The 26,411-nt window shown below is 53.4% G+C and overlaps 1 protein-coding gene across 1 annotated transcript in view; it reads left to right on the forward strand.

Annotated features, from left to right (window-relative positions):
* The window catches only part of sspo (SCO-spondin), a 61,354-nt gene that overhangs the window by 13,156 nt on the left and 21,787 nt on the right, over nucleotides 1-26,411 (forward strand). The window contains 64 exon segments of the mRNA XM_029843166.1: nucleotides 72-181; nucleotides 257-406; nucleotides 1,035-1,128; nucleotides 1,210-1,419; nucleotides 1,595-1,800; nucleotides 1,897-2,011; nucleotides 2,091-2,212; nucleotides 2,281-2,427; nucleotides 3,422-3,655; nucleotides 3,728-3,850; nucleotides 3,933-4,024; nucleotides 4,108-4,336; nucleotides 4,399-4,548; nucleotides 4,634-4,774; nucleotides 6,160-6,342; nucleotides 7,078-7,228; nucleotides 7,521-7,680; nucleotides 8,860-8,908; nucleotides 8,990-9,088; nucleotides 9,168-9,295; nucleotides 9,474-9,594; nucleotides 9,665-9,792; nucleotides 9,862-10,011; nucleotides 10,108-10,239; nucleotides 10,781-10,961; nucleotides 11,617-11,696; nucleotides 11,791-11,812; nucleotides 11,888-12,008; nucleotides 12,099-12,312; nucleotides 12,472-12,613; nucleotides 13,100-13,318; nucleotides 13,398-13,553; nucleotides 14,135-14,281; nucleotides 14,356-14,520; nucleotides 14,603-14,794; nucleotides 14,862-14,984; nucleotides 15,120-15,249; nucleotides 15,406-15,531; nucleotides 15,661-15,746; nucleotides 15,905-16,102; nucleotides 16,176-16,346; nucleotides 16,425-16,680; nucleotides 16,767-16,813; nucleotides 16,912-17,082; nucleotides 18,294-18,428; nucleotides 18,591-18,727; nucleotides 18,800-18,894; nucleotides 18,967-19,016; nucleotides 20,281-20,451; nucleotides 20,599-20,769; nucleotides 20,840-20,919; nucleotides 20,994-21,163; nucleotides 21,340-21,386; nucleotides 21,462-21,662; nucleotides 22,010-22,180; nucleotides 22,454-22,639; nucleotides 22,705-22,807; nucleotides 22,883-23,103; nucleotides 23,337-23,516; nucleotides 23,608-23,774; nucleotides 23,880-24,025; nucleotides 24,183-24,403; nucleotides 24,494-24,520; nucleotides 24,620-24,784. Coding sequence (XP_029699026.1) covers nucleotides 72-181; nucleotides 257-406; nucleotides 1,035-1,128; nucleotides 1,210-1,419; nucleotides 1,595-1,800; nucleotides 1,897-2,011; nucleotides 2,091-2,212; nucleotides 2,281-2,427; nucleotides 3,422-3,655; nucleotides 3,728-3,850; nucleotides 3,933-4,024; nucleotides 4,108-4,336; nucleotides 4,399-4,548; nucleotides 4,634-4,774; nucleotides 6,160-6,342; nucleotides 7,078-7,228; nucleotides 7,521-7,680; nucleotides 8,860-8,908; nucleotides 8,990-9,088; nucleotides 9,168-9,295; nucleotides 9,474-9,594; nucleotides 9,665-9,792; nucleotides 9,862-10,011; nucleotides 10,108-10,239; nucleotides 10,781-10,961; nucleotides 11,617-11,696; nucleotides 11,791-11,812; nucleotides 11,888-12,008; nucleotides 12,099-12,312; nucleotides 12,472-12,613; nucleotides 13,100-13,318; nucleotides 13,398-13,553; nucleotides 14,135-14,281; nucleotides 14,356-14,520; nucleotides 14,603-14,794; nucleotides 14,862-14,984; nucleotides 15,120-15,249; nucleotides 15,406-15,531; nucleotides 15,661-15,746; nucleotides 15,905-16,102; nucleotides 16,176-16,346; nucleotides 16,425-16,680; nucleotides 16,767-16,813; nucleotides 16,912-17,082; nucleotides 18,294-18,428; nucleotides 18,591-18,727; nucleotides 18,800-18,894; nucleotides 18,967-19,016; nucleotides 20,281-20,451; nucleotides 20,599-20,769; nucleotides 20,840-20,919; nucleotides 20,994-21,163; nucleotides 21,340-21,386; nucleotides 21,462-21,662; nucleotides 22,010-22,180; nucleotides 22,454-22,639; nucleotides 22,705-22,807; nucleotides 22,883-23,103; nucleotides 23,337-23,516; nucleotides 23,608-23,774; nucleotides 23,880-24,025; nucleotides 24,183-24,403; nucleotides 24,494-24,520; nucleotides 24,620-24,784 — 9,215 coding nt within the window.

Here is a 26,411-nt window from a genome sequence, read left to right on the forward strand (position 1 = left end):
GCACTAATAGGCGGAGGAGCATCATGCGCTCGTGTAAGAACACCAGAACTTTCCTCACCTGCGTGTTGAAGGTGCGACTCAGGCGGCGACTGCGAGTGCCTGTGCACGGCCATCGCTGCCTACGCTGAGGAATGCAACCGCAGAGGGGTTTACATCCGCTGGCGGTCCCAGGAGCTCTGTCGTACGTCGCAGCTCCACAGCCATGAGAGCTCCACGCTAGCGTGACCCCTGACCCTGCTCACTGTCTCTCCTTTAGCTCTGCAGTGTGAGAACGGGCTGGTGTACGACCCCTGTGGACCGGCTTGCTCCCCCTCGTGTCCTCATCTCCAGCAGGGTCCACAGTCTCAGTGTGGGGCGTTCTCCTGTGTAGAAGGCTGCTTCTGTCCTCCCGGAATGGTCCTAAACGGTGAGACAATTCCAGAAAGAGGAAGTTAGACAGCAGAACCCCCTGGATGCAGACAGCATGAGTCGTCAACACCAAATACTTTTTCCCCAGGAACTTTTCAATGACTGTTTAGTGTTCTAATGACACTCAAGCTCCGATGGGTCCACTTCAAATCTTTAACAATAAGATCCTGTCAGTTCTTGGTTCACCCCTCATCATGGGTGGAGTTCCATGAGGACGTTTCACCTCCGTCCAGGAGGCCTCATCAGTTCCAGCTGACTGTTGGGGACTTCCAGGTTCTTCTGCTCCTCAGGAGCCACGAGCACCTTTGGAGCTTCAGTCACCTGGTGGTTGGTGGCTCTGCCCCTCATTAATAACGGGGCTGGTTAGTGGCCGTGTGTGAACGGCAGTCAGCTAGAGCTGATGAAGCCTCCTGGGTGAGAGGTGAAACATCTCTAACTACCAGAAAAAACTCCCTTCTCCAGCATTTCTGGGGTCCTGGCATCAGAACATGGTCTTTCTAGATGTCCTGTCTTAAAGCAGAACATCTAGAAAGGCTGCTCCCACCATGTTCTGGGGTCCTGACATCATGGGGGTATCAGTAGTGGCTCGACCACCTGGACTCTTTGCTGAAGGTGTCCTTCTGCAGGAGAACGTTGTGTGGACCCCCCTCAGTGTCCATGTGAATGGGAGGGCTCACTTTTTCCATCTACAACGATCATCAATCAGCACTGCCAGAACTGGTCGGTTCGTTTCTAAACCACTTCATCTTTTAGGTGTAATAACATAAATTAAGTTTAGGTTTCATGTTTTGCTCTGTGTAGCTCCTGCCGAGAGGGTTTGTGGCAGTGTGAAGGTGTCCCCTGTCCCCCTCCCTCTCCAGCATGTTTGGAGACAGAGTTCACCTGTGCTAGGGGGCGCTGCATCCCCTCCCAATGGGTATGTGACAACGAAGACGACTGTGGTGATGGTTCAGATGAAGTCTGCCTCTCTACGTGTTCTCCAGATGAGTTCCAATGTTCCAGCGCTCCAAGGTGGGCTTCAGTTCTACTACAAACTTGTATTCTTTTATAAGAGAAAGGGTTAAAATCCTTCACTATTCTGAGACCATTAGCTTTATGCTAACGTTGTGACTATTGTGTGTGTGTGCTAGCATACCTGAAGTATTCTAACAGAAGTGAATGAACTGAATTGCTCCCCATCTTGCAGTGGCCCGTGTCTGAAACTGGCTCTTCGTTGCAACGGCCATCCCGACTGTGCTGACCACTCAGACGAAGAGCCCTGTGGACCAGCCCCCCCCACACCTCTCTGCCCACCAGGGGAGTTCCAGTGCACCAATGGGAAGTGCCTGGCAGCCAGCCGGGTCTGCGATGGCCGACTCGATTGTGGCTTTGCTGATGGTTCTGATGAGCACGGTAAAAAGGACAGACTCACGCTAGCACAGCTCCAAACAGACGTGCGGAGCGCGGAGCTGTGTATCGTTGCTAGACCAATCCCAATCTGTCCTGCAGACTGCGGTGTGGTTTGTGACCGGGGGGAATTCCTGTGCTCGGGAGGACGCTGCATTCTTTATCTCCACCGCTGTGATGGACACGATGATTGTGGGGACCTGAGTGATGAGAGGGGGTATGTTCTTAGGTGGAATTCCACTGGAATTGACCAGAATGAAATCAGGTTCCAAACTGTCATCCTGGTTTTATTTTAGATGTGTGTGTGCACCAGCGGAGTTCCAGTGTCCCGATGACGAGTGTGTCCCTGCAGGCAGAGTGTGTGATGGACACGACGATTGTCCCTCTGGCACAGATGAAGCTACATGTCCAAGTAGAGGTAAAACCTGGAGAGCACAAGGCGCCTTTGTGTGGTTGACTGTGTTCCAATGACCTGGTCTGTGGCAGTGACCTGTGGTCCTGAGCAGTTCGGCTGCTCGGATGGTTCCTGCGTCTCCACCAGCCTGTTGTGTGATGGAGTAACAGACTGTCGGGCTGGAGAGGACGAGAACAGAACCACCTGCACCACCGTCTCCGTGAGCCCTCCCTCAGAAGGTATTCCAACATCTTCATTCACATTTCACCAAAATAAAAATGACAGACTTTTGTTTATAACGTTAAAACACGACAGAATCTGCGTCTAAAATAACTGACTGGAGAGAATTTAGGGACAGTGAGTTCAGAGAGTGGTTAGTTAGCATAGTGGACACATGGAGGACTGGTTATAGTGGACACATGGAGGACTGGTTATAGTGGACACATGGAGGACTGGTTATAGTGGATACATGGAGGACTGGTTATAGTGGACACATGGAGGACTGGTTATAGTGGACATATGGAGGACTGGTTATAGTGGACACATGGAGGACTGGTTATAGTGGACACATGGAGGACTGGTTATTGTGGACACATGGAGGACTGGTTATAATGGACACATGGAGGACTAGTTATAGTGGACACATGTGTTGGTCTCCTGCGGTGGTCTCCTGTGGTCTCCTGTGTTGGTCTCCTGTGGTCTCCTGCGTTGGTCTCCTGTGGTCTCCTGCGTTGGTCTCCTGTGGTCTCCTGTGGTGGTCTCCTGTGGTGGTCTCCTGCGTTGGTCTCCTGTGGTCTCCTGTGGTCTCCTGTGGTGGTCTCCTGCGGTCTCCTGCGTTGGTCTCCTGCGGTCTCCTGTGGTGGTCTCCTGTGTTGGTCTCCTGCGGTCTCCTGCGTTGGTCTCCTGTGGTCTCCTGCAGTGGTCTCCTGCAGTGGTCTCCTGTGTTGGTCTCCTGCGGTCTCCTGCGTTGGTCTCCTGTGGTCTCCTGCAGTGGTCTCCTGCGGTGGTCTCCTGTGGTCTCCTGCGGTCTCCTGTGGTGGTCTCCTGCGGTCTCCTGTGGTGGTCTCCTGCAGTGGTCTCCTGTGGTGGTCTCCTGCGTTGGTCTCCTGCGGTCTCCTGTGGTGGTCTCCTGCGTTGGTCTCCTGCGTTGGTCTCCTGCGGTGGTCTCCTGCGTTGGTCTCCTGTGGTCTCCTTCAGACTTGAGTCGTCTGAACAGCGTTTTCTTGTCTCCAGCTTGCAGGACCTACGAGTTCCGCTGTGACTCTGGAGCTCAGTGTGTCCCTCAGGCCTGGCGTTGTGACGGAGAGACGGACTGTCTGGACGGGAGCGATGAGCAGCAGTGTGCCAGGCCCTGTGGACCTGCACAGGTGTCCTGCATGAGTGGAGACCAGTGTGTGGACCTTCTAGATCTCTGTGATGGCACACCTCATTGCAGGGACGCTTCAGATGAGAGCGTTGACAACTGCGGTAACTCACAGGAGACACAGCTAAAGGCTAATTTAAGGACTCGTGCTAACGCCAGCTCTGTCCGCCCACCAGGGTCGCTTCAGATACCTCCGTGTGTGGGAGGCTTCTCCTGTGACAACCGCACTTGTGTGAACATGTCCCAGGTGTGCAACGGCGTCCCAGACTGTCCACGCGGTGAAGATGAGGCGGTCTGTGGTGAGTCCTCATAACACAACAGACACGTGACGACGTTTCCACGTCGACATCTGGAGCTACGTCATTTCCTGTCTTCTGTCAGACAGGACCGTGCCCCCACCTGGCAGCAGGAACGCCACTGACACCTGTTCTGAGTTCACCTGCATGGATGGATCCTGTATCCCCTTCAACATGGCAAGCTCTGCACGCATCATCTCCCAGGAGAAACACAATCTTCTAGTTATTGAAGTTCACCATTGATTCATTGTGTGTTTTAGGTGTGTAACGGTGCAGCAGACTGCCAGGATCCCACAGACGCACACGCAGGCCCAACGGATGAACAGGGCTGTAGGAGCTGGACCTCCTGGGGTCCCTGGAGCGCCTGTTCTGCCTCTTGTGGATCAGGCTCCAGAAGCAGGCAGAGGTTCTGTGCACCTGGAGACCCCCTGTTCCACTGTGCCGGGGAGGCCGTTGAGAAGCAGGAGTGCTTCAACACCACCTGCCCCGGTAAGACAGCAGTGCTCACCAAGTCAGTCTTCTGTCCCTAACGCCAGTCTGTGCTGCACCAGTGGACGGTCAGTGGCTGTCGTGGGAGAACTGGTCCAACTGTTCCAGCTGTGGCGGAGTCCAGGTGAGACACAGAGGCTGCGTCCCTCCTCGTCATGGAGGCAGAGACTGCTCCCAGCTCCCTGGACCGTCCAACCTCCTCATGGAAATTAGTAAGAACTCGCTGCTGTTGCTGCTTAGAAAGATCAAGACGCACATTACACACAAAGAAGGTTAAATGCTTCCGTCTGTCTCCAGGGCGATGTCCTAATGTGGGTTGTGCCAACACCAGCTGTCCCACTGGGATGTTGCACTACCCCTGTGCTCCTTGCCCAGGTTCCTGTGCACATGTCAGTGCTGGAACCAGTTGCAGCCCAGCGCCACGTTCCTGCTCATCAGGTCATTCTCAACACACCTGAAATGTCTTGGCTTTTGTGGTGAAGGTGTGATGTTGGGGTCAGGCTGTAGAAAGAGCCTCCCAGAGAGGGTTAGGGTTGGGATCAGGCTGTAGAAAGGGTTGGGGTTCGAGTCAGGCTGTAGAAAGAGCCTCCCAGAGAGGGTTAGGGTTGGGGTCAGGCTGTAGAAAGGGTTGGGGTTGGGGTCAGGCTGTAGAAAGAGCCTCCCAGAGAGGGTTAGGGTTGGGGTCAGGCTGTAGAAAGAGCCTCCCAGAGAGGGTTAGGGTTGGGGTCAGGCTGTAGAAAGGGTTGGGGTTGGGGTCAGGCTGTAGAAAGAGCCTCCCAGAGAGGGTTGGGGTTGGGGTCAGGCTGTAGAAAGGGTTGGGGTTGGGGTCAGGCTGTAGAAAGAGCCTCCCAGAGAGGGTTAGGGTTGGGGTCAGGCTGTAGAAAGAGCCTCCCAGAGAGGGTCAGGGTTGGGATCAGGCTGTAGAAAGAGCCTCCCAGAGAAGGTCAGGGTTGGGGTCAGGCTGTAGAAAGAGCCTCCCAGAGAGGGTTAGGGTTGGGGTCAGGCTGTAGAAAGGGTTGGGGTTGGGGTCAGGCTGTAGAAAGAGCCTCCCAGAGAGGGTTGGGGTTGGGGTCAGGCTGTAGAAAGGGTTGGGGTTGGGGTCAGGCTGTAGAAAGAGCCTCCCAGAGAGGGTTAGGGTTGGGGTCAGGCTGTAGAAAGAGCCTCCCAGAGAGGGTTAGGGTTGGGATCAGGCTGTAGAAAGAGCCTACCAGAGAGGGTTGGGGTCAGGCTGTAGAAAGGGTTGGGGTTCGAGTCAGGCTGTAGAAAGAGCCTCCCAGAGAGGGTTGGGGTCAGGCTGTAGAAAGGGTTGGGGTTGGGGTCAGGCTGTAGAAAGAGCCTCCCAGAGAGGGTTAGGGTTGGGGTCAGGCTGTAGAAAGAGCCTCCCAGAGAGGGTTAGGGTTGGGGTCAGGCTGTAGAAAGGGTTGGGGTTGGGGTCAGGCTGTAGAAAGAGCCTCCCAGAGAGGGTTGGGGTTGGGGTCAGGCTGTAGAAAGGGTTGGGGTTGGGGTCAGGCTGTAGAAAGAGCCTCCCAGAGAGGGTTGGGGTCAGGCTGTAGAAAGAGCCTCCCAGAGAGGGTTGGGGTTGGGGTCAGGCTGTAGAAAGGGTTGGGGTTGGGGTCAGGCTGTAGAAAGAGCCTCCCAGAGAGGGTTGTGGTCAGGCTGTAGAAAGAGCCTCCCAGAGAGGGTCAGGGTTGGGGTCAGGCTGTAGAAAGGGCCTCCCAGAGAGGGTTGGGGTCAGGCTGTAGAAAGAGCCTCCCAGAGAGGGTTGGGGTCAGGCTGTAGAAAGAGCCTCCCAGAGAGGGTTTGATTTGAGCCTCCTGCTCCAGGGTGCTGGTGTGCCGAGGGCCTGGTGATGAACCAGCTGCAGCAGTGTGTGCTGCCAGAGGAGTGTTGGTGTGAGGCGTCCGGAGCCACAACCTGGCCAGGCCAGCAGATGAAGGTGGGCTGTGAGATCTGCGTTTGTGAGCGAGGCCGAGCCCAGAGGTGCCGGCCCAACCCAGACTGTCCAGGTACCACGCCCGTTCTCTCTTCCAAAGGTCTGAGATCTTTGTTTCCTACACAGATGGATCGTTTCCTCGCCAGCACATTTCAAATGAAGTCTTAACCCGTATAAACTAGTCTGAGGAGAACATTCAGACGCTGAAGCGAGAAAAACACATCAGCACTTTTGGGTTTCTTAGAAATTAGATTTCAGTTGTGACGTTTCTCGTACGTTGTTTTACTGGAGATAAAAGCAAATATCTGCAACATTTCAATGTTTTCTTCTTATTGATCATAATTCAAATAAAGAGAAAACATAAACTCCATAATTTAGTCGTTATTTCTGCCAAATTTTCAAATACCTTTGATCAAAAAATACAGATCACAAGGTCGACTGATTTTAATGTACGAAACAATAATGCATGATGATAATAATAATAATAATAATAATAATAATAATAATAATAATAATGCAGGTTGGCGTTTGCTCCTGTGTGCACGGAGCTCATCTATTGGCCAAGTCCTGCGTTGCCATGGCAGCAGGGGGGTCATGCTGGGGTCTGTTTGTAACACATGTAAAACTGCGTAGTTATGCCACGCCACCGTTGTGACGGGGCACAGCTAGAATGGGACCGCCCCGTTTGGAGTGGACGCGTTGGTGACCCAGTCTCAGCGCTGCGTATCGGTGCTGTACGGAACATTAAATCTACTTCTGAATATGAAGAGTTTCACCTAAACTAACTGCCAACGTTGTCACCTGCCAGTAAACTGTGGATGGTCGTCGTGGTCCGACTGGGGAGAGTGCCTGGGCCCATGTGGAGTCCAAAGTATCCAGTGGTCGTTCCGGAGCCCAAACAATCCATCCAAACACGGTGAAGGGAAAACGTGCCGAGGAATTTACCGGAAGGCTCGCAGGTGTGCAGACCAGTCTAGCTGTTTCCATGGCTCCAAATCTTCTATAAACCCATATTTACAGTCGTCAGACCAAAGAAACGCTTTGATCTACCAAAAGTCTTTGGTTCTACGTGGCATCCGCAGGCCCGTCCCTATTTTACCAGACATTCCCGTTATAAATGAGCTGCATGCATGAGTAAACAAGCACGGCGTACGGATGGAGCACGCTGGCTTTGGGCACTAATCGCTGAAATATATTGAAATGATTTGCTGTGATTTTTGCAGGTATTTTTAATAAATGTTGTTATTGCAGGTGTCAGACGGAGCCGTGTGAAGAGTGTCAGTTCCAGGGCAGATCCCATCCCGTTGGAGACAGATGGGCATCGGATCGCTGCCACCTCTGCTCCTGCCTGGCCAACCTCACCGTGCAGTGCTCCCCCTTCTGTCCATATGGTGTCAGTGGATGTCCTCTGGTAAGGACAGCTGTCTCTGGGGCAGGGGCAGGGGCAGGGGCAGGGGTAGGGTCAGGGGCAGGGGCAGGGGCAGGGGCAGGGCCGTATTGGGCCTCAGTCCCACAGAGTAATGTGCACCCCCCAAAGGAAAGTTCACCGTGGGCTCACGTCTTGTTCATGTGAGCCCACTTATTTCTGTGGCTTTTATTTTTCTGTTGTTTTTTTAATGTAATTTGCATTGTGACGTTTTTGCACATGTGTGCGTTTAATCTTTGGTATTTGTTGGGGAGAAAGTGATCAGTTTTCTCCCCGAGCTGTTGATATCAGAGGAACGAGACGGAAGCTTCAGTTTACTAGCTGCAAGGGCCACCACACGTCTGCAGTGTGGCTACCAGTGTGGGCTACCAGTGTGGCTACCAGTGTGGGCTACCAGTGTGGCTACCAGTGTGGACTACCAGTGTGGCTACCAGTGTGGCTACCAGTGTGGCTACCAGTGTGGGCTACCAGTATGGGCTACCGGTATGGGCTACCAGTGTAGCTACCAGTGTAGCTACCAGTGTGGGCTACCAGTGTGGCTACCAGTGTGGCCTACCAGTGTGGCCTACCAGTGTGGGCTACCAGTATGGGCTACCAGTATGGGCTACCAGTATGGGCTACCAGTGTGGGCTACCAGTATGGGCTACCGGTATGGGCTACCAGTGTAGCTACCAGTGTAGCTACCAGTGTGGGCTACCAGTGTGGCTACCAGTGTGGCCTACCAGTGTGGCTACCAGTGTGGGCTACCAGTATGGGCTACCAGTATGGGCTACCAGTGTGGGCTACCAGTATAGCTACCAGTGTGGGCTACCAGTGTGGGCTACCAGTGTAGCTACCAGTATAGCTACCAGTGTGGGCTACCAGTGTGGGCTACCAGTGTGGCTACCAGTGTAGCTACCAGTATAGCTACCAGTGTGGGCTACCAGTGTGGCTACCAGTGTGGCTACCAGTGTGGGCTACCAGTGTGGCCCTGGGGAGGTTTATTCTATACTAGCACACCAACATGTAAGATTACAATAAGTGTAAGCGTCACATGATAAAACATATGAACACTCACTCTGTTGTGTTTCCGTTTATGTGTTGGGAGACGTAGAAGTCGTGTTGTCGGTGGCGTTACGTTTCCCATGATGGAGCCACGCAGTAACACTTGTTCTGGAATTCCAGGGGCAGAGGCTGGTCCAGGGAGAGGAGGACAGGTGTTGTTACTGCAAAGGTAAGGGTGACACCTGGAGATCATCAGGTAGGACTTGTTGTATGATGACATCAAATATGCTCATTTATAAAAACGCCGTAGGAGAAAATGACACAATTGCAGCGACCGTTACCCCGGTGACCCCCCAGCCTGAAGAGAGGGCCACGCCTTTGGTCCCATCGTACCCATTGCCCCCCAGAGGTGAACGCTGCCCTATTGTTGTTTATTTCCTGTGAAACGTTAAAGGATCACACACAGCTTGATCGGTTGTCGTGTTCAGGTGACTGTTGGGCTCCACTGGGGGTTCAGTTCCTCCCAGATTCCAGCTTTAGTGCCTCATCCCAGCAGATGGGTCACCCTCCCGAGGCAGGTCGCCTCCATGGGTGGGACCCCCACAGAGACCTCCAGGTAGTCTCAGGATCTGCTGCACAACATCTCACAACATCTCAATAGGTCATCATATGTCCAGCTGTAGTCTGAATTTAGTTCCTGCATCTTATTGATTTTACTGTGAGGCCCAGGTTAAATCGGAATAGATGCCAGAAATATGGATTCCTGTGGCTACTTAGAAGGGTTCTATACACAGGGCTGGAGTCCAGAACCTGAGAACTATAAGGACCTCCCTGTGCGGAGGCCCGATGGACCGAGCAGCCACACACAGAGTCCCTACCTGCAGGTGGACCTGCTGAGGAGCCACAACATCACTGGTGAGGGTTTGTCTTTGGACACATTATATCCTGCATCTCTGAGGTGACGGAGATGTTGGCCCCCTCTCAGGTGTGCTCTCCCAGGGTGGAGGGCTATTTGGCACCTTTGTATCCAGCTTCTTCCTCCAGTTCAGCCAAGACGGTCGTCAGTGGTACACAATTAAAGAGCTCGTTACCGATGCCCGGCCCAGAGCCAAGGTCAGTCACTAACCCGTCGGACACTGTCGGCCTTGTCTGATGCTCTGTGGCTTGTTGTTCTCCGTGTAGATTTTCCTTGGTAACCATGACGACCAGGGCGTGGCAGAGGTCCACCTGGACAGGATGGTGTCGGCACAGTTTGTACGGCTGCTTCCGCATGACTTCCACAACGGCATCTACCTGCGTCTGGAGATCATGGGCTGTGGAGATGGTATTTCTGTCCAGCTCGCCTCTGTTGCTGCTACTTTGAGCCTAAAATGTTCTCCTCCCGACGGAGGTCATCAAATATTGACCCCCCTACCTGGCTGTCCTCAGTCCACCCAGGAGGTCGCTGCAGACCCACGGAGTTCCGCTGTGACAATGGTGGTTGCGTCCCAGCAGGTGAACTGGGCGTCGTGTGTGATGGGTTCGATAACTGTGGAGATGGATCGGATGAGAAAGACTGCGGTAATTCCAAACCTAGCGCATGTGATAGATAATAGTGCACGTGATAGATAATATCTATTATTACTCAGGCTTCCTTTGAAAACAGTGATAGAATACAGTAGCTGAAACACAAATGCTACTAATAGCAGCGTATGTGCGAAATAGTTTATATGATATGAATGAAGCAGTTAAACCGGAGGGTGAACGGGGGTCACGGGGACGTGCACAGTTATAGACACTATAACTATATAATTATAGATATTTTATGTAATATAAGAGCCTTGGAGTCCAGCAGTAATCTGTAAGAAAGATAAATAAATGATGAATCTAGAAAACAAATCAGCTGAAATATTTAAATTAAGTCTCAGACAGAATAATAAATGATGGAATAATTCTAAATTAATGTAATTGTAGTTCTGAACAACTTTTTTTTATCACCTTTTGCTCATGAAAATCTCACCATCAATAATGAAACATTAAATTCTTCCTTCTCTTTTGCTTGGTAGCATTTGTACATCACTCATAGCATAATAAAATATTCCGCTGCTTCCGACTGTTGCAGGCGTCCAGCCGTCCACGACATCTTCCAGTCCACCCAGTTGCCCAGCGGGTCAGTTCTCTTGCCCCCCACCAGGGGGCTGCATTCCAGCAGACCTGCGCTGTGACGGGACCCCACACTGTCCCAGAGGAGAGGACGAACGCGGCTGTGAGCCTCACCACAGGTTCAGCACCCCGTCAGACAGGTGACACCCCTGGGAGGGAGGGAGGGGTGGAGGGGTGGGTGGATGGAGGGAGGGGTGGAGGGGCAGGTGGATGAAGGGAGGGAGGGGTGGAGGGGTGGGTGGATGGAGGGAGGGAGGGGCGGAGGGAGGAGTAGAGCGGGGGGTGGAGGGAGGGGTGGATGAAGGGAGGGAGGGAGGGAGGGGCGGAGGGAGGAGTAGAGCGGGGGGTGGAGGGAGGGGTGGAGGGGCGGGTGGATGAAGGGAGGGAGGGAGGGAGGGGCGGAGGGAGGAGTAGAGCGGGGGGTGGAGGGGCGGGTGGATGGAGGGAGGGAGGGGCGGAGGGAGGAGTAGAGCGGGGGTGGAGGGTTAGATGATATATAGATGGATGATAGATGGAGAGAGGGGTGGGTGGAGGGGTGGATGGATGGATAGAGGGGTAGATGGATGGAGGGAGGGGTAGATGGATGGAGGGAGGGGTAGATGGATGGAGGGAGGGGTGGAGGGAGGGGTAGAGCAGGGGGTGGAGGGGGGGGTGGGTGGAGGGTTAGATGATATATAGATGGATAGAAGAGGGTATAAAGCGATTTTTCTTGTTTATATTTGCTGTCTGTAATATGAAGAGCACAAAATGCCTTTTTGGGATTTTCTCTGTCTTCCCGGCGTGCCGACCTCCCAGACCCCCCCCCCCAGAGCCCCACTCCAGCCCCCCTCAGGACTCCGTCACTGGCGGGTGTCACCCGTCCTTCGACCACCTCAGTAAGGAGACGAGCCTCATCAGCTCCTCCACGTCTAGTTTGACGTGTGCGTGTTGTTGCAGGGGTCATTTAAGCATTTCCTTTTCCATCCACAGGGTGGCGCTGCAGGACCTGCAGGTATGGGTGTGTTCGTCCTATCACATGGTGCCGACAGAATGCTTTTGCAATGTTAATGGGCTTTTGATGTGGAAGGAACCTGCTCGTCTCCTCTGGGACTGGAGGACGGGAGAGTTCGATATGGTCAGCTGACCTCCTCCTCCCATCGTGAAAACAACCCTGCTGATGCTGGACGTCTGAACATCATCCCAAATGTGTGAGTGTTCCTCTTCTCCTGGTAACTCCACATTATTGGATGGCTTTTACATGACTTAGAAGCCAATATTCAGCTCCGGCTTCCCTACAGTCCCGTGATGGAGCCTGGGTGGAGCCCCGTGCCCTCAGATCCACAGCCATATTTTCAGGTGGACTTCCTGGAGCCCACCTGGGTGTCAGGGGTGGTGACTCAGGGCAGTGGACCCAAGTTGGGTTACCTGACTAAATATCGGCTGGCGTCCGCCATGCAGAGCAGTGCCTTCACAGACTACACTGAGGATGGGAAGCCTGGGAGTCCTGCTCAGGTGCGAGCTCGGCTCACTTCATTGGTTCATTAATAATTGCTGTAGATTATTTAATACATAATTACCTCCTGTATTCTACTCAAGACAAAGTGTTTGACTATCATGTTATTACACGTTAGAATCAAAAAAAGGAGAAAACCAAGTGACTGTGTCCTGTAGGTGTTTGAGGTGAGGATGCTGGGCAGGACCCCTGTGACCCGCTGGCTGGGTCGCTTGGTCAGTGCACGATATCTGCGCCTCATCCCAGTGGAGTTCAGGCACGACTTCTATCTGAGAGTGGAGATCCTTGGCTGCACAGGAGGTGAAGAACGTGTCTGTTGCCCTTACTGACAAGCTCATCCTGCCCTATCACGTGGAGATCTGGTGACGCCCAGCTGTGGGCCCACACGGTCCCCTAAAGTACCCGTGCAGCGCTAGGGGAGCGTTAGCTTGTGTGCTCAGTGGAGCCTGTTGTCTCTGTGATGTAGACCAGACCAGGACCCCTCTGAGGAGATCAGCTGTGGTCAGGCCTCATCGCACCTTGAATGGAGTTTTAATGGAAAGAAAATAAAATGAATCACGATGCAACTCCACCGAGGAGGAAGTGATAAAAGATGGATGGATGGATGAATAATTTAGTTTTCATCACAACAATATACACGACGCGAATACGCCTCGTCGGACCTTGTTATCCACCACAGAGGGGAAAATGTAGTCAGCCCTTATAAAGTCATCCTCAGACTGTTTTATATCATAATAATAATGTAATTACTTATTAACATCTCATTCTAATCACCTACATCTTTAGGTACAGCTCCGACCAGAGGCCCTCCAGGTCTGCAGAACCAGACCATCTCCTCTGGGAGACCAGGTATCCATGATGGGCTAACAACCGGGCCCCCTGGCCTCCAAACCTCCAGTTCCCTAGCTGGCCAGCCTGGTGTGGTGACCCCAGGGTTCACAGGTCACCCTGGGCTGCACCGGACAACGTTCCCTTCTGGAAGACCTGGACTACACACTACCACAGGTGGAAAACCCCATTCTCAATGGTTTCTATCCAATGTTCTTTTCCTGTAGGTTTGTCTTTAATGTTTGTGGGTTTTTAGCTGCTTTGCTTGTTGCAACTCCCCATGATGACGGTCTTCCAAGAGTGCTTTGTGTCGACGGCCAGTTTGCATGCTGGTCATTCGGCTGTGTGGACTCCAAACGGGTGTGCGATGGCAAACGGGACTGTTTAGATGGGTCAGATGAAGAACGCTGTGGTGAGTGTCAGCCATGATGATGGCATGATGCCATGATGATGGCATGATGATGCCATGATGATGGCATGATGATGGCGTGATGATGGCGTGATGATGGTGTGATGATGGCATGATGATGCCATGATGATGGCGTGATGATGGTGTGATGATGGCATGATGATGCCATGATGATGGCATGATGCCATGATGATGCCGTGATGATGCCGTGATGATGGCATGATGATGGCATGATGATGCCATGATGATGGCGTGATGGCGTGATGGCGTGATGATGGCATGATGATGGCGTGATGGCGTGATGATGGCATGATGATGGCGTGATGATGCCGTGATGATGCCGTGATGATGGCATGATGATGCCATGATGATCCCGTGATGATCCCGTGATGATGCCATGATGATGCCATGATGATGGTGTGATGATGCCGTGATGATGCCATGATGATGGCGTGATGATGCCATGATGATGCCGTGATGATGGCGTGATGATGGCGTGATGATGGCGTGATGATGTCATGATGATGCCATGATGATGGCAGCGATAAGTGGGCCGTTAGACTAATGAGCTCTGGTGTTCTCAGGAGCCAGCACACCACCCCCCACCCCTCAGACCCCCAGTCCCTGCTCTTCCAAACAGTTTTCCTGTGCCAGTGGGGAGTGTGTTCACCTGGACCGCAGATGTGACCTCCAGAGGGACTGTGTCGACGGCTCGGACGAGAAAGACTGCAGTAAGTGTTCAGTGTGTTCAGTAAAGACAGTCCTCAGGACACTGTGAGACATGTCCATGTCTCTTCTCCTGCAGCAGACTGCATCATGTCCTCCTGGACGGCATGGAGCTCATGCAGCGTGTCCTGTGGTCTGGGTTCTCTGTTCCGACAGAGGGACATTCTGAGGGAAGCTGTTCCTGGAGGTTCCTGCGGTGGAGCTCAGTTTGATAGTCGAGCGTGTTTCCCTCGAGCTTGTCCAGGTTGGTTCATGAGCCCTTCAGAAACATCTGTTCCTCGATTGCACGGTGAGCTCAGCCTCATTCGCAGCACTTTCTCGTGCAGTTGACGGCCGCTGGTCGGAGTGGACGCAGTGGTCTGAGTGTGACGCTCGCTGTGGAGGCGGAGTCAGCCAGAGGAACAGAACCTGCTCGGCTCCTCCCCCTAAAAACGGTGGCCGGGAATGTGAGGGGATGATGCTGCAGACTCGAAGCTGCAACAGCGAGCCCTGTACCCAGGATGCTGGCACGAGCACCGGTGACTGGAGCTGTGCGACCTGTAAAAAGCCGTATGAGCAGGAGGATAACCAGATGTGTGTGTGCAGGCTGCAGCCACGGAATGGTGCTGGTCACTGAGGCCGACTGTCAGGCTGGGAAGGTGGAGCCTTGTCTTCCAACATGTTCACAGCTCAGCTTCCCCACGAACTGCACTGCAGCTTGTGAAGTGGGTAAGACAAATGTGGCTGTGATCGGAGCTGGAACCTTTCATTCAGTCCTTCAAAGAACATCAAATATAAAAGATGAACGGCAGGTTTGTTCCAATAAGTGACTGCAGCGTGCTGAGGCTGTCCTTGCTCCTCCAGGATGTCGCTGTCCCCACGGTTGGTTTCTTCAGGGGGGTCAATGTGTGAACGCCAGCCAGTGCTTGTGTCCCTGGGATGGACGAACGCTGCAGCCAGGACAGACGGTCCGCAGGGACCATTGTACCACATGGTGGGAAACACAATCTTTTGATGGCAATTCTAAAATTAGATTTGATTAAATTAGTGCTTTCCAAACGCCGCCCGGCCAGGAAAGTAGATTTGGACGTTTAGCTTCAGGTTTCAAGATACAAAGAGAAGAAGGCAAATGTGCTGGTGGCTCCCTCAGTGTGTGCAGGGATGGACGAGCCGCCTGTGACAACTCCAGCTGCGTGTCCACGTGTCAGTGGTCGTCTTGGTCTTCGTGGTCGCCGTGTGGAGTCACCTGTGGTCTGGGGCTGCAACAGCGCTACAGGTGCTGCCCTTTTTGTTCTGCTCAACGTTGCAGTATCCTTGTTTCAGTCTTCATGTTTCCACATGTTTCTGCTCCTTTTTGAGGGACGTCTTCACCCATCTGCTGTTGGCATCATTGGTTTTACGGCAGGTCTCCTGTGAACCCAGCTGTCAGACCCCAGCCCTGTCCAGGGGACACTTCTGAGGCCCGCCGCTGCTTCACACCTTGCACCCTCGGTAAATGCCCCTAACCCCAGGCTGTGACTCACCCTAACCCTAACCCTAAGCCTTGAGTGGACATTACCTCTTTATTCTCTCTTCTATTAAATATTGAACCCCAGAAAAGTCACCTTTCTCCAACCTTTTCCCACATTCATTGTCGGTCTCCCGCCCAGATTTGGCAGATGGACCGTGGAGTAAATGGACCAGCTGGTCGGACTGCAGTCAGACGTGTTTCAACCACGTAAACGATGTCGGGCTCAGACGACGTTTCCGCAGCTGCAATAACACACTGGCAGCTCCTCCCGATGGAAGCTCCAGCTGCTTTGGAGACAGTGAGGAGCAAGAGCCTTGCAACACTGTTCAGTGTCCAGGTGACTCTGACAGACCTTCACTCCTCAAATGTGATGATGTCAATCTGATATCAACACTGATTTCATGTTTCAGTAAATGGAGGCTGGTCAGCATGGTCTGAGTGGTCCAACTGTTCATCTCAATGTGACTCCGGTGATCAAATTCGAGAGCGATTTTGTGATTCACCTTCTGCTCTGCATGGTGGTAGCAAATGCCCGGGGCCACACATCCAGACCAGAGACTGTAACGCCCACGCCTGCTCAGGTACCTGCTGCTACGCCCACGACCTCGCTACACAGCAGCGAGCAAACGTGCATGAACGTGCTGTGTTTGCCCCCTCAGGTGCATGTCCACAGGGCATGGTGTTCATGACAGCAGCTGAGTGTGAGGCTCAGGGGGGGGCGTGTCCACGGGTGTGCCTGGACATGACTGTCTCCGAGGTGCAGTGCGCCACCTCCTGCTATGATGGCTGCTACTGCGCTCCAGGCTTCTACCTGCTCAACAGGAGCTGTGTGCCTCTGGCTCAGTGTCCGTGCTACCACCAGGGGGAGCTTTATAGCGCTAACACCACCTTCCCCGTTGATGCCTGCAATAACTGGTACGGTCTAATCCTACAGTGGGACATAGAGAACCTATATGGAATATAAATAGATGTCCTAAATTGGATCTTTGTTTCTAAAACAGCACGTGTGCTGATGGTGAAATGGAGTGTGGCTCGTCTCCCTGCCCCGGTGAGGAACAGACGTCGGGAAGATGATTACCCTCTGTCGGTTCTTGATTCCTGCTGACTTCTGTTTATGATTCTGCTTCTTGTATACGTGGTCCATAGTGGACTGTGGCTGGAGCAGCTGGACCCAATGGAGCACATGCAGTCGAACGTGTGACGTCGGAGTCAGACGGCGTTATCGCTCGGGAACCAGCCCCCCTGCTGCTTCTGGTGGTCAACCCTGCAAAGGGGACAGAGTTGGGATTGATACATGTAGCATTGAACCCTGCATCGGTCAGTTTGTGATTAGCAGCCGCCGGCCTCCTGACCCTGACCCTCACCCTCACCCTGACCCTAACCCTGACCCTCACCCTCACTCTGACCCTAACCCTGACCCTCACTCTGACCCTAACCCTGACCCTGACCCTAACCCTCACCCTGACCCTAACCCTGACCCTCACCCTCACTCTGACCCTAACCCTGACCCTCACTCTGACCCTGACCCTGACCCTCACCCTGACCCTAACCCTGACCCTCACCCTCACTCTGACCCTGACCCTCACTCTGACCCTAACCCTGACCCTCACCCTCACTCTGACCCTCACCCTCACTCTGACCCTAACCCTGACCCTCACCCTGACCCTCACCCTCACTCTGACCCTAACCCTGACCCTCACCCTGACCCTAACCCTGACCCTCACCCTCACTCTGACCCTAACCCTGACCCTCACTCTGACCCTAACCCTGACCCTCACCCTCACCCTCACTCTGACCCTAACCCTGACCCTGACCCTAACCCTCACCCTGACCCTCACCCTCACTCTGACCCTAACCTTGACCCTAACCCTGACCCTCACCCTCACTCTAACCCTGACCCTGACCCTAACCCTGACCCTAACCCTAACCCTGACCCTCACTCTAACCCTGACCCTGACCCTCACTCTGACCCTAACCTTGACCCTAACCCTAACCCTGACCCTCACCCTCACTCTAACCCTGACCCTGACCCTTACCCTGATCCTGACCCTGACCCTGACCCTGACCCTTACCCTTACCCTGACCCTTACCCTGATCCTGACCCTGACCCTGACCCTTACCCTGACCCTTACCCTGATCCTGACCCTGACCCTAACCCTAACCCTGACCCTCACCCTCACTCTAACCCTGACCCTGACCCTCACTCTGACCCTAACCTTGACCCTAACCCTGACCCTTACCCTGACCCTGACCCTCACCCTCACCCTCACTCTAACCCTGACCCTGACCCTAACCCTGACCCTAACCCTAACCCTGACCCTTACCCTGATCCTGACCCTTACCCTGACCCTAACCCTAACCCTCACCCTCACTCTAACCCTGACCCTGACCCTTACCCTGATCCTGACCCTGACCCTGACCCTTACCCTTACCCTGACCCTCACCCTGATCCTGACCCTGACCCTAACCCTGACCCTAAGACCGACCCTAAGGGAGCCTGACGTGATGTAGCTGTGCTCTGTCTGAAGGCACAAAGGAGCCTTGGAGCCCGTGGTCAGAGTGTTCAGTGACCTGTGGAGGAGGGTACCGGTCCCGGACCCGAGGACCCATCCGAGTCCATGGCACTGTGCAGCAGTTCGGTGCCTGTAACCTGCAGCCCTGTGGTACCAAACATGATATAGAAAACGATATATGAGCTATGCTAAGAAAATCACAGATAGCTTTGTAATTTAAAGTTACTGTGAGTATTATGTGGATAAAATAAGGTGATAATTCAAATGTGGTTCCAAACGAAGGGATTTTTATAGGTCTCTGCTTGTCCTCAGACAACAGCACCGCGTGTCCTCCTGGACTGGACTGGAAACAGTGTGTGAGCGGACCAGTGTTTTGTTCCGATGTCACCATGGAGCTGCACAGGAACTGCACAGCAGGGTGCCAGTGTCCGCCCGGGACTCTGGTTCAGGTGTGTGGGGGCCTCACGCGTCACTATTGATCTGCTGGTGGCACCAACATGGCTGACGGGCTCCCATTTCAGGACGGAGTGTGTGTCCAAGGGTCCGACTGTCGCTGTGACATCAACGGACAGCAGCACCATCCGGGAGACACTGTCCTCACAGACTGCAGGAACTGGTAGGAACTGACTCCAGTCACTGGTTTTGGAGATCATTCCAGCACCAACATGTCTGATGTGTCCACCTCTAGCAAATGTGCAGCGGGCCGGCTGGTGAACTGCTCTCAGACCGACTGTACCGGTACGCCCACGCCTCGTTCTCCTCCTATACTAGCAAATGTGTCTTTACGTGACAGTACCCACTACCCTGACCCTGGCCCTGGCCCTGACCCTGGCCCTAACCCTGACCCTGACCCTGGCCCTGACCCTCACCCTGACCCTGACCCTGGCCCTAACCCTGACCCTGGCCCTGACCCTCACCCTCACCCTCACCCTCACCCTCACTCTGACCCTAACCCTAACCCTCACCCTGACCCTGACCCTGGCCCTGACTCTTACCCTGGCCCTAACCCTGACTCTGACCCTGGCCCTGACCCTGACCCTCACCCTCACCCTCACCCTGACCCTGGCCCTGACCCTGACCCTGACCCTGGCCCTGGCCCTGACCCTGACTCTGACCCTGGCCCTGACCCTGGCCCTGACTCTGACCCTGACCCTGGCCCTGACCCTGGCCCTGACCCTGACCCTGACCCTGGCCCTGGCCCTGGCCCTGACTCTGACCCTGGCCCTAACCCTGACCCTGGCCCTGACCCTGACCCTTACCCTCACCCTGACCCTAACCCTGGCCCTGACCCTGGCCCTGACCCTTACCCTAACCCGGACCCTAACCCTAACCCTGACCCTGGCCCTGACCCTGACCCTGACCCTGACTCTTGCCCTGACCCTAACCCTGGCCCTGACCCTGACCCTAACCCTGACCCTAACCCTTACCCTCACCCTGACCCTGACCCTGGCCCTGACCCTGACCCTGACTCTTGCCCTGACCCTGACCCAGACCCACTTACCTTTAGCTTTTCCAGTCATCCTACAAAGATGGAGATCAATTATGTTCGACATTAGACATTTCTTTACATTGCATGACCTTAATGTTCTGATTAAAACCTTTCAGAACCACAGAACTCAGGTCTGTACTTTTGGCTGATAACCTCAGTATACAGAGGAGAACATGAGGTTATTACACGTACGTGCGTGATAGGCTGCATGGTAAACATGCTGATGATGCTATGCTAGTTACCTGAACATACTCTAGTCATAAAGCAGCTTTATTATGAGCTATTAGAACGAATAAATCATCAAATCAACAAAATGAAGTCAGTCTCTGCTGTCTGGTGACCATGTGATGTATTTAATTAATTAATGTAAAGGAAAGCCAATTATGTTTGACAAATGAGCTGCAAGGTTGCAAAGAGAATTTCATTTTAAATGCTAATATACGTTAAGTTAATAAATATAAGTAGACATCTATATAAAAATACATATATTAACCACCCAGTGTTGTTCTCCAGCTGATGGCCCGTGGTCAGAATGGACTCCGTGGGGGGAATGTTCTGTATCGTGTGGAGTGGGTCTTCAGTCTCGATACAGGTTCTGTTTGGGTCTGCAGCCTTCTGAAAGTGGGCTTCCTTGTCTGGGCCCACACAGAGAGGACCGAGTGTGCCGTTCAGCCCCGTGTGACCGTAGGTTTACCGTTAAATTCATCCGGGTTTTTGCCTTTCTGTCTTTTTTAACCCAAATCACATCAATTCTTGACTGCTTGCAAGGCGACCCGTGATTTTCCTGAAACATCAAAGGCCGTTCTGTTGCTGTGTGCGGACCTGTTTCAGGGGACGGAGGTTGGGGTCAGTGGAGCAACTGGACCGGGTGCACCAAGTCATGTGGTGGGGGGATTCAGACCCGGCAGAGAGACTGTGACGCCCCTGTCCCAGAGGGGGAGGGGCGGTTCTGTGAAGGGCGGGGCACTGAGGTCGTCAGGTGTAACACCAATCACTGTCCCGGTGGGTGGGCGACTGTTGCACACCTGTGGAATCTTTCGTGCGCTATTTTAAAGATGTCGTGTGTTTCCAGTGGCGCCGTGCTCACTCGTCCCAGGAACAGTTTTCAGCAGCTGTGGACCATCCTGTCCTCGCTCCTGTGAGGACCTGGCTGTGGGTATTGGACACATTCAGGTTTCACCCCTGTCAATCACGTCTTTGTGGTGACTGAGAAATCTTGATTTCAGTTCTGTGAGTGGCGCTGTGAGCCAGGATGCTACTGCACAGAGGGACAGCTCCTGTCCGCTAATGGGACAGTGTGTGTGGACAGAGAAGAATGTCCCTGCCTGGACCTCAGTACAGGCCATATGCTGGAGCCAGGAGAGACCACCGAAGCCCCCGATGGGTGTAACAACTGGTGAACACAAACGATTTTAACTTGCAAACCATCAACATCTAAACACCTAAAGTGGTTTCACGCACGTTTATGGATCAGCCGTTTTTCTCCGCTGTAACCAGATGTTTTAGACCAGATGCTTCTTAAATGGACAGCAGACTTTATTAGAAAATGCTGTGAATTTGTCTTTGAACCAGCACCTGTGAGCGAGGAAGGCTGAACTGCTCCAGAGAGCCCTGTCCTGGTGAGAACAGCACCCACATCCACAGAAACCCACACATTTGTCGGTGAAAGCCTGACGCCCGATGCCTCCCACCAGTGACAGGTGGTTGGTGTGAGTGGTCAGACTGGACTCCCTGCACCAGGACCTGTGGAGCTGAATCTGTGACCCGCTACAGGAGCTGCAGCTGTCCCGAGCCCAGAGCAGGAGGAGCGTCCTGCTCGGGGCCCCAGGAATTGCACAGTGGGATTGGAGTTCAAATCCAGAGACAGCCCTGCCCTGTCGTCGTCCTCTGTCCAGGTCAGAGCTCCAACCACGAGCAGAGATCTTACCATGGCCTCATTTTCATGGTATTTCATGGCAGATCGGCTGGTCGTGCACGTGCCCGTTGGTGCACGTGACCGTTCAGCAGCCGTTTCTCTGGCTGATGGAGAGAAATGTTCCTCCCGTTGCTGCTTCCCTTCCTGTGTTGAGCTGATTTAAAATCTGACTGACTGAAGGCTTTAATTTCTAATTGATTATGTCACACGGAGCTTTAGAATATTCTGTTGCTTGAAATTGTTGCTGTGTGACAGTATTAAGGACTTGATCACATTATTTCTGATGAGCCCGTTGGCCTCCTCACTGGTTCTTCTCACCGGTCCTAGTGCACGGCTCCTGGAGCCTCTGGTCGCCCTGGTCGGAGTGCCACGCATGTGCTGGGCTCTCCGCTCGGACCAGAGAATGCACCAGCCCGCCCAGCAGATTTGGTGGTCTGCCCTGCCTGGGAGAGCGCAGGCAAAGTCACGGTTGCCATGACAACTTCACAGTCTGCTCAGGTTTGCATTACGATGACTGCAGCTTTAGAATCTTTAATCTTCTAAAATGCTCGACTGACTGGGACGCGTCCTGTCCGTCCTCGTGTTCCTCCCTCTTCAACAAAATCGCTTTCTTTAACTTTTGATCCATTTCCATCTCCACCCACCATTTAATTTTAATATCGAGGCTTTCTTCCGTGTCACCTCTTTAATTTCAAGCCACAGTAGCTTTAAAACGTCCTCTGGACCTTCAAAGATTTGGTCTTTCTGCTAAACTTCCTTCTGCGTCTGCAGACTGTGGTGGACAGGAAGAATGGCCTTGTGGGAAACCTTGTCCGCGCTCCTGTTCGGATTTCCATGGTGACACGGAGTGCTTGGATTCTCCTGGTTGCCAAAAGACCTGTGGTTGTCCGGGGGACCTGGTTCTCCAGGACGGAGCGTGCATCTCCAGGGAAGAGTGTCGATGCAACGCTGCTTCCGGTCAGTTCAGGATCTGCTAATCCTCCAGTAATCAGGCAAAGCTTCATTTCTTCTAACTCCAACAGTGATGATGGTGGAGCGGCTGGAGTCCAGCAACACCTCGTGGCCCAACGGGTCCGACTGGTCTGTGAATCCTGGAGAGAGCGTCGCCGATGACTGTAGAAACTGGTAAAAACCTTCATTTTTTGAAGTAAAAGACTCCATATTAGACGTGTTGTTCTGACATTTCTTCTACAATCTCAGTACGTGTGAGGGTGGAGTCCTTTGGTGTCAGTCTGTACCTGGTTGCTATGGTGATGGTGGCTGGGGCCAGTGGGGGGCCTGGACCAACTGTTCCCTTCCTTGTGGAGGAGGAGTCATGTTCAGGAGGCGCCAGTGTGATAACCCGCCCCCTCAGAATGGTGGGAGGGGCTGCCCGGGAGCCGTGCAACAGCAGGAAGACTGCAACACACACCTGTGCAGAGGTTGGCTCCTCCTCCTGCTCTCCTGTCCAATCACAAACCATTTAGAGCAGCTTTGAACAGCTTCGCTTCACCTGTGGCTTTATTGGCGTTTTCAGACATTCGTTAATTCGTAAACATCACGTTGATGATTGATCAATCTTAGATAAACACGTTATCAAGAGTAGATCACATTTGTACACATGAAAGGATTTTATTCAAACGTTACGGCCAGTGATGCGTCATCTGTCCTCCAGACCCCGCGGGGCCGTGGCTCCCCTGGTCCCCCTGGTCCCCCTGGTCCCCCTGGTCCCCCTGGTCCGTGTGTTCGGTCAGCTGTGGCGGGGGACAACAGCAGCGCCGGCGCTCCTGCATCTCGCCACCTTGCAGCGGTTTGAGGCAGCAGAGCAAAACCTGTAACAGCCACGTCTGTCTGGGTAAACGGGGAATTCCAGGTTCTTGTGTTTAATGATCTCAGTTATTTCAACCTGGTCCGAATGTCTCCTGTGTCTCTGTCCTGGTGTTCAGAGGTGGGATGTCCCCCCGGCAGGCTCTACCGGGAGTGTGAGCGGGGCGAAGGTTGTCCCTTTAATTGTGCTCAGGTCAGTCTGAGGGAAGGGTGCTACTCGGACGGCTGTGAGGAAGGCTGCCACTGCCCTCTGCACACCTACCACCACGCTGGAGTCTGTCTGCAGGTCCCGTATCAGTTATACGGTGGAGAAGACGATGTTCTCTGAAGCTTTGATGCTCTGATCGGTGTCAGCGTGTCTTGAAATGAGCTGTTTGGTTGCCCCTTTTAGGAATGTCCGTGTTTGGTGGACGAGGACTTGGTGGCGTTACTCCAGAGTGTTTCGGTGACGCCCGTCTCACCTCTGATCCTCCTTAACATCTCTGAGGGAGCAGAGCTTCATTCTGGAGATACGTTGCTTCATGACTGCAGCTCCTGGTGAGCAAAGGTTTCTTCATATAACCAATGAAACGCAGTTTGGACAAGGACAAGGATCTTCTGCTGCTCACCCTGATGCAGATTTGTGTCTACAGATGATTTTGACTTTGATGAGCAGTTTTTGGTGCTGGGTTAAGTTTCCATGTATTTCCTGTAGTGGCTGTGAACATGGCAGATGGAACTGTTCCCTACAACATTGTCCTGTAGATGGTGGGCTGTCCCCCTGGAGCTCCTGGAGCTCCTGTTCTCTGTCTTGTGGAGGTTTAGGCCTAAAGACCCGAACTAGGGCCTGCTCTGAGCCAGCACCAGCCCACGGAGGGAAAGACTGCCGGGGACCGAGGCAAGAGACCACCTTTTGCCAGGCCCCTCACTGCCAAGGTGCAAGGACTTGTCTAAGTAGAGCGCTGTACTTGAACGTTCCATGGTGCTAACATCTCCATGTAACACGATTATTTCCTGTGATCGTAGGACCTACCGAAGAGCCAATGTTGCCAGGTGACACTTAGTAGCATCTTTTTCTTATTCATGTATCTGCAATTGTCTTTTCTCACATTGCTGCTGAAACTCACCTGTTTCTCTGTCCATGTTCTCTAGATGATGATTTTGGTTTCTCCTCATGGTCGTCATGGAGTCCCTGTAGTAAGACCTGCACCACGACTGGAAGCCCAGCCGTGAAGTCCCGCCAGCGGCAGTGTGGGACACCACCCTGCTCAGGGGGCTCTCATCAGGAGAAGGCCTGCAACCTTTTTCAATGTCCAGGTGTGAATGTGGACGTCCTGTTTGCTCCACCCACCACACATGGGGTCCCACCGGCTGGCACCGTGGCAGAGTGCACCAATACGGTCACGGTTTCTGTCTCCACATGAGCACCAATACGCAACGATGCAAAGCAGCAAATGTCTCAGCTCTCAGCTAATGTCACCGACTGGGGAGACTGGGGAGGAGGCAGGCTGGGAAGAGGGATGTCATCAGGCAGCCTGATAAATAATGAACGGGCTGTGACAGGGATGGAAGATATTATCTATTAGCAAATTCTGATCACGAGCCCCAAATACCCCAAAGGCCCCGCGAGCATTGCTAGGGAGGGGGGGGGGGGGGTGGGGGTGGGGAGTGGGGGGGAGAGCTGAGGCGAAAATGGGAACTGAGAGGCTGTTACTTAGCAACCAGGAGCCAAACCGTGAGCTTGTCTGCTTTAGTGTCCCTGCTGAATTTATTCACCGTTTCATTTTCTCAAACTTTTCTCACAAGTTTCTCCAGTTTCTTTTTCATTCGGAGTCAAATTATAGCTGCAGCAGAGCTTTGGTGCTCAGCGTCGACTGGGCAGCGTGAATGCACAGAACCCTGACCCTGACCCTAACCCTCTAACCCTAACCCTCTAACCCTGACCCTAACCCTCTAACCCTAACCCTCTAACCCCAACCCCCTCACCCTAACCCTCTAACCCTAGCCCCCTAACCCTCTAACCCTAACCCTAACCCCCTTACCCTGACCCTAACCCTCTAACCCTGACCCTAACCCTAACCCCCTGACCCTCTAACCCTGACCCTAACCCCCTGACCCTAACCCTCTAACCCTAACCCTCTAACCCTGACCCTAACCCTAACCCCCTGACCCTCTAACCCTGACCCTAACCCCCTGACCCTAACCCTCTAACCCTAGCCCCCTAACCCTCTAACCCTAACCCTCTAACCCTGACTCTAACCCTAACCCTAACCCCTTAACCCTAACCCTAACCCTCTAACCCTAACCCTAACCCTCTAACCTTAACCCCCTAACCATAAACCCTTAACCCTAACCCTCTAACCCTGACCCTAACCCTAACCCTCTAACCCCAACCCCCTTACCCTGACCCTAACCCTCTAACCCTAACCCTAACCCTCTAACCCTAGCCCTCTAACCCTGACCCTAACCCTAACCCTCTAACCCCAACCCCCTTACCCTGACCCTAACCCTCTAACCCTCTAACCCTGACCCTAATCCTCTAACCCCAACCCCCTAACCCTGACCCTAACCCTGACCCTGACCCTAACCCTCTAACCCCAACCCCCTAACCCTCTAACCCTAACCCTCTAACCCTAATCCTCTAACCCCTAACCCTCTAACCCTGACCCTAACCCTCTAACCCTGACCCTAACCCTCTAACCCTGACCCTAACCCTCTAACCCTCTAACCCTGACCCTAACCCTCTAACCCTGACCCTAACCCTCTAACCCTCTAACCCTCTAACCCTAACCCTCTAACCCTAACCCTCTAACCCTGACCCTAACCCCCTAACCCCCTAACCCTGACCCTAACCCTCTAACCCTGACCCTAACCCTGACCCTAACCCTCTAACCCTGACCCTAACCCTCTAACCCTAACCCTAAACAAGGCTAAGACGCGCGTC

Source organism: Takifugu rubripes, chromosome 10 (genome assembly GCF_901000725.2).
Source record: "Takifugu rubripes chromosome 10, fTakRub1.2, whole genome shotgun sequence".
In the NCBI taxonomy this organism is placed as follows: Eukaryota; Metazoa; Chordata; class Actinopteri; order Tetraodontiformes; family Tetraodontidae; genus Takifugu; species Takifugu rubripes.